This window comes from Cupressus sempervirens, chromosome 3 (genome assembly GCF_028749045.1).
Source record: "Cupressus sempervirens isolate cs-2001-9-10 chromosome 3, ASM2874904v1, whole genome shotgun sequence".
NCBI lineage: Eukaryota > Viridiplantae > Streptophyta > Pinopsida > Cupressales > Cupressaceae > Cupressus > Cupressus sempervirens.
This window is the reverse complement of record NC_143120.1, coordinates 10,580,429-10,584,789: the sequence shown is the minus strand read 5'-3', so window position 1 is coordinate 10,584,789 and position 4,361 is coordinate 10,580,429. Positions and strand designations below refer to the sequence as shown.

The 4,361-nt window shown below is 33.6% G+C and overlaps 1 protein-coding gene across 1 annotated transcript; it reads right to left on the bottom strand.

Annotated features, from left to right (window-relative positions):
- Positions 1-1,180: 1,180 nt before the first annotated feature.
- Positions 1,181-3,845, bottom strand: LOC149564469 (transcription repressor MYB6-like). The gene is made up of 3 exons (XM_089818016.1): positions 3,583-3,845; positions 2,613-2,742; positions 1,181-2,016 (listed from the first exon to the last, which is right to left on the bottom strand). The coding sequence occupies exons 1-3, from the start codon at positions 3,713-3,715 to the stop codon at positions 1,488-1,490; spliced, it is 792 nt and encodes a 263-aa protein (XP_089674142.1). The 5' UTR covers positions 3,716-3,845; the 3' UTR covers positions 1,181-1,487.
- Between the last annotated feature and the right edge of the window lie 516 nt (positions 3,846-4,361).

Genomic DNA, 4,361 nt, shown 5'->3' with positions numbered 1-4,361 from the left:
ACTTGATTTTATAAGATAACTTATGTATGACTACTCCTCTTTACAAAAAAAAAATTATTTTTATGAAAAATCACATTCTTAAAATAAATAATTAACACTAACATTTTAAAGATATTTGAATCTTGATAAAAAGGACAATATTACATTTAAATCATCACTCTCTATATATGAATAATTATAGATAATCATATTAAATACATTAATTATTATAATTAATTTTTCTAATTTAAAATTTAAAATTAATTAATAATAACATTCTTTATATTATTTAAAATAACAATATTCAAATATAATACTAAATAAATTATTATAATTTATAAATAAGATAGTTAACTTATTTTAAAAATTATATTTATTGATTTAAATATAATTAATATATTTTTATATTAAAAAAATAATGAACTAATTATTAATATAAATTGTGTTGTTAAAAAAACATTAAAAAAAACAAAGTAACAAACATTCAAATTTTAAAATTAATCAACAAAGACAAGAAGCTATGATAACTTTTAAAAGCATGCCCATGATTTTGGTGAATGATGTCTAGCCTATGTAAACTATATTCCCTTCTCCTTTAATAAATGAAGGCCATGTTTGGAAGCAAAGCTTAATAAAATGTTTATAGTTGGTACCAACTTTTTGTACCCATCCAAGCAAGGTCTATTCCACCTAAATTTTTGTGGCGCATATCTATGTACATTCATAGACATTAAAGCATCTATTCTGATATTCACGTGCATGGACCATTTATGTACCTCCAAATCCTTTGAAAAATAATGCAGAAAAAGATAGAGATAGAGATATTATCCATTAATTATTAATGGAATTTTATAGCATCCAAGTTCACCTAATTATAAGTTATAGATCCTAATGTCCCAACTAATCAGATTGTCCAATGTATTAAGAAATATCAATTATCTTGTTCTCCACGTCCATGCCTGACACACACAGAAAAAGAGTTAAGAATTCTGGCCTAGATATTCTACATTGTTTACATTTTAGTTGTCACTCTTCACATGTTTTATTAATTTTCCTTCAACGCAGATATCTTTTCTTCAAGTTTAATTGGTGGAAGTGGCAACAATTCTTTTGTACTCTAGATTCCTGTGAAAGAGGAAGAAAAACAATGCATAAATTATCATATCACAAACTTCCATATTCTCTGCACATAACAATCAGATACATTGAAAAAAGAACAGACATTGATAATGATATGGACACACTTCACTACAAAAAAAAGTTGGTCCAACTTTCCCTGGGGTTTTACTCCATGCTCTCATAGATAGGTTTGTGATTAATTCCCTTATTTTTGGATCAATTGGACTTTTTTCTAGACTAGTGCTCCTATTTTTACAAACAGATGCCAAAATTTATGCTCTAATAATATCATATAGACTTTTGCCATCTCATTGAGATATGGTCGTGATCTCATTGGAATATAATCACCACACCAACATATTTTACCATGGCTTCATAGCTCTCTCACATTAACCAGAACAGCAGCAGCAACTTCCACCAATGGTATGCAGTCCTATATGACAGCAAACAGGCTCTTGCTGTGTGAAACTCCCATTTGATGAAGTTGTCTCTCCATTATAGACGATTTCATCATTGCACGAAGTGAAGGTGAGTGAAGAAGCTGAGGCTGCAGTACCACCACTGCCTTGGGCTGCATTGAGGTATGGCAATGTAATGGACAGCTCAAGATTGACATTATCACCATCATCATCGAGTAGTGAAGTAGAGTAGTTGGAAACCATTGAAGATGGGGTGGCCTGCTGCTGGAAAAAATCAGTGAATGTCTCTGCTGCCACATGCCTGCCTATAGGCTGCTTGTTCACATGACATGGCGTGTTGTCATTGGATGAAGATGAGTTTGATGCTGATGTGGCAATGGGGCAGTGGGTATAAGGATCCATTCCCTTCTCCAACAGCTTCTTCTTTATATGTGTGTTCCAGTAGTTCTTTATCTCATTGTCAGTTCTTCCTGGAAGTTTCCCTGCAATTAAGGACCACCTGCACCGCAAAAGGAAAAATGCAATCACAATGGTGGCCTGGAAACACCATTAATGTTGGTTCAAACTATTCAATCAGCAAAAACACAATTGCATCAAAAAGTTCTAGGTAACTCATAAACCTTGTACAACAAAACTGCTATTATTATGGTTGTTAGCCAACTAAATTGGACCAGCCAGGACAAACCAACCAGTCTGTATAGGAGCTCACAAGTTAAAAGGTCTCAAAAATAAACTATACCCAATAGCAAACTGGACAATGTTAGGTGTATTGAGTATCGCTGGCTTTATCAGAATGGTCTGGGGTAAAACATCATGCCATTGACGTCAAATAAGACTTTTCCTAACCCTAGAGAATAGGTCACCGTGTACAAATTTTATCTAAATTTGATGGACAAAAAGCTAATGTAACTTTTGCAGAAAGAACCCACTTTTAACGACTTTGTGTTTCGACCAACCAAACCAGATGGCCTAACTGCAAGTTTAACTTGGATCATGGGTAGTTTTAAGCCAAAAACCAAAAAAAAAAAAGGAAGAAGAAGGAAAAAAAAAGAAAGAAACAAGACTGATGATGAAAGAAAATGAGAGACTACTTACTTGTTACCCAGAATAGAATGGAGCTTTATAATGAGCTCATCTTCTTCTGGGGTGAAATTGCCCCGTTTGAGATCAGGGCGAAGATAATTTATCCATCGAAGCCTGCAACTCTTCCCACATCGCTGCAGTCCTGCCAATAAAAAAAAAAGAAAAAGAAACACAGAGAACAAATTCATACGTTACACAATCATCTCGAGAAGCCTGCCATAACTTTAAACTCATTTCAACCCTAATAAAACCATATTCTGTAAAGATTGTGGAAACGAAGTCCTTGAAAGCACATAGTTTTTAGAATGTTTTTCTTGTAGTGTTTGAACCCAGAACAATACTGCAAATTAACACCAACCAAACTTAGATCAAAGATTATAAGAGTTTAAAAAACATCAATTTCCCTCTCCATATGCACAGTTTTCTTCACAAGATTTTCTCCACATATCATAGACAGTGGCAGCTTAAATTTGCTAGAAACATCTGTCTACTTTTTCCTCAAGTACAATTTTTTTTTCATCAGAAACTTTCCATTAGTGCTTAGAAAAGCTTTTCTGACATATTCTATGGTCTCTCCACTTTCGACACCCAATTTTGGCATTCAGTTATGTTTATATAATCCATATTCTTTTACAGGAGAATAAATATTTATTAGCCAAAATCATTATTCAGTTCTAAGGATGCACCAATACATATATCATAGTGAATGAAGATAATTTATGCACCCGTTTACCCTAAGAATTGAAAGAGTCATTTCTCTTGTAAGCTATGAGATATTTATGCAACGGTTTATCCTAAGAATTGAAATAGTTCTCTTATAAGCTGTGAAGATAATTTATATATTGGTACATCCTAAGAACTGAATAGCCATTTCTGTTATAAGTTATAAAGTCAGAAATATGTTTAGAATATTTCAAACACAAAGGTTTTCCTCTTGCGTGTACAAAGTTATTGAGGAAGCTGAGGATAGATTAATGTAAACCTGCTGCCTTTGGGAGAGTTCTCCAACAGCCTTCGCCATGGGCCTGAATGTATGCAATGAGAGTTTCATCCTCCTGCTTACTCCATGCTCCTTTGTTGGTGTGGGCTTTTTCGCAGCAAGGAGATCTCCCCATGATCAAATAAATCAACAAGTACTGGTGGAAGTGCTAAGGTATTGATCTGATCCTCCTAACCATTCATTAATCTGCTGTGCTCCTCCTCCTCCCTGTTATTAGGTGAACTATCAAGTACTCCATCAAATCAGATGATGTGTTTAAAAGGTCTGTGTGTTTGCTCAAAGTCAAAGAGTAGAAGTTCTATCAATGCTCAAGCTAATCTTTTTGTTGGGTCGGCCAAGTCATTGTCAGAATTGAGTGAAATCTTTGGGGTGAGAGCAAACACATGGCTGTCCTAGGGTTCAGGTTAGGCACATAATTATTTGAATTGTGGGGCCGTGAATAAGATTATGCACCCAAAGATATAAAAATTTGGATTTGGTAACGATATCAAATCTAATCCTTCACCTCTGCATCGTCTTTTAATTGTTTTTGGAAATAGGAAAAAGTACAATCATATATTTAATGAAAAAATAATTCATAAATAAGTGCACTGGTTTTTAAAATTGAGCTCCAACTTTATTATGGGAAAGTTTTAGTTTATGTAGTAATATTTGTTTTTGTTTTAGGATTGATTGTGTAATTGTTTTAAGCACAACATGCCCCCTACCCTATCGGGACGTTGAGACAGCGATCTCATGAGTTGTCTCTTTTTTAGCAAATT

Bases quoted from the DNA above. Each gene is read 5' to 3' on its own strand.
- LOC149564469 (XM_089818016.1), bottom strand. From the start codon at position 3,715: ATGGGGAGATCTCCTTGCTGCGAAAAAGCCCACACCAACAAAGGAGCA. The intron at 2,743-3,582 runs GTTTACATTAAT...TTTTATTGGCAG, and splicing joins AACTCTCCCAAAGGCAGCAG to GACTGCAGCGATGTGGGAAG. The intron at 2,017-2,612 runs GTAAGTAGTCTC...TTTGCGGTGCAG, and splicing joins CATTCTATTCTGGGTAACAA to GTGGTCCTTAATTGCAGGGA.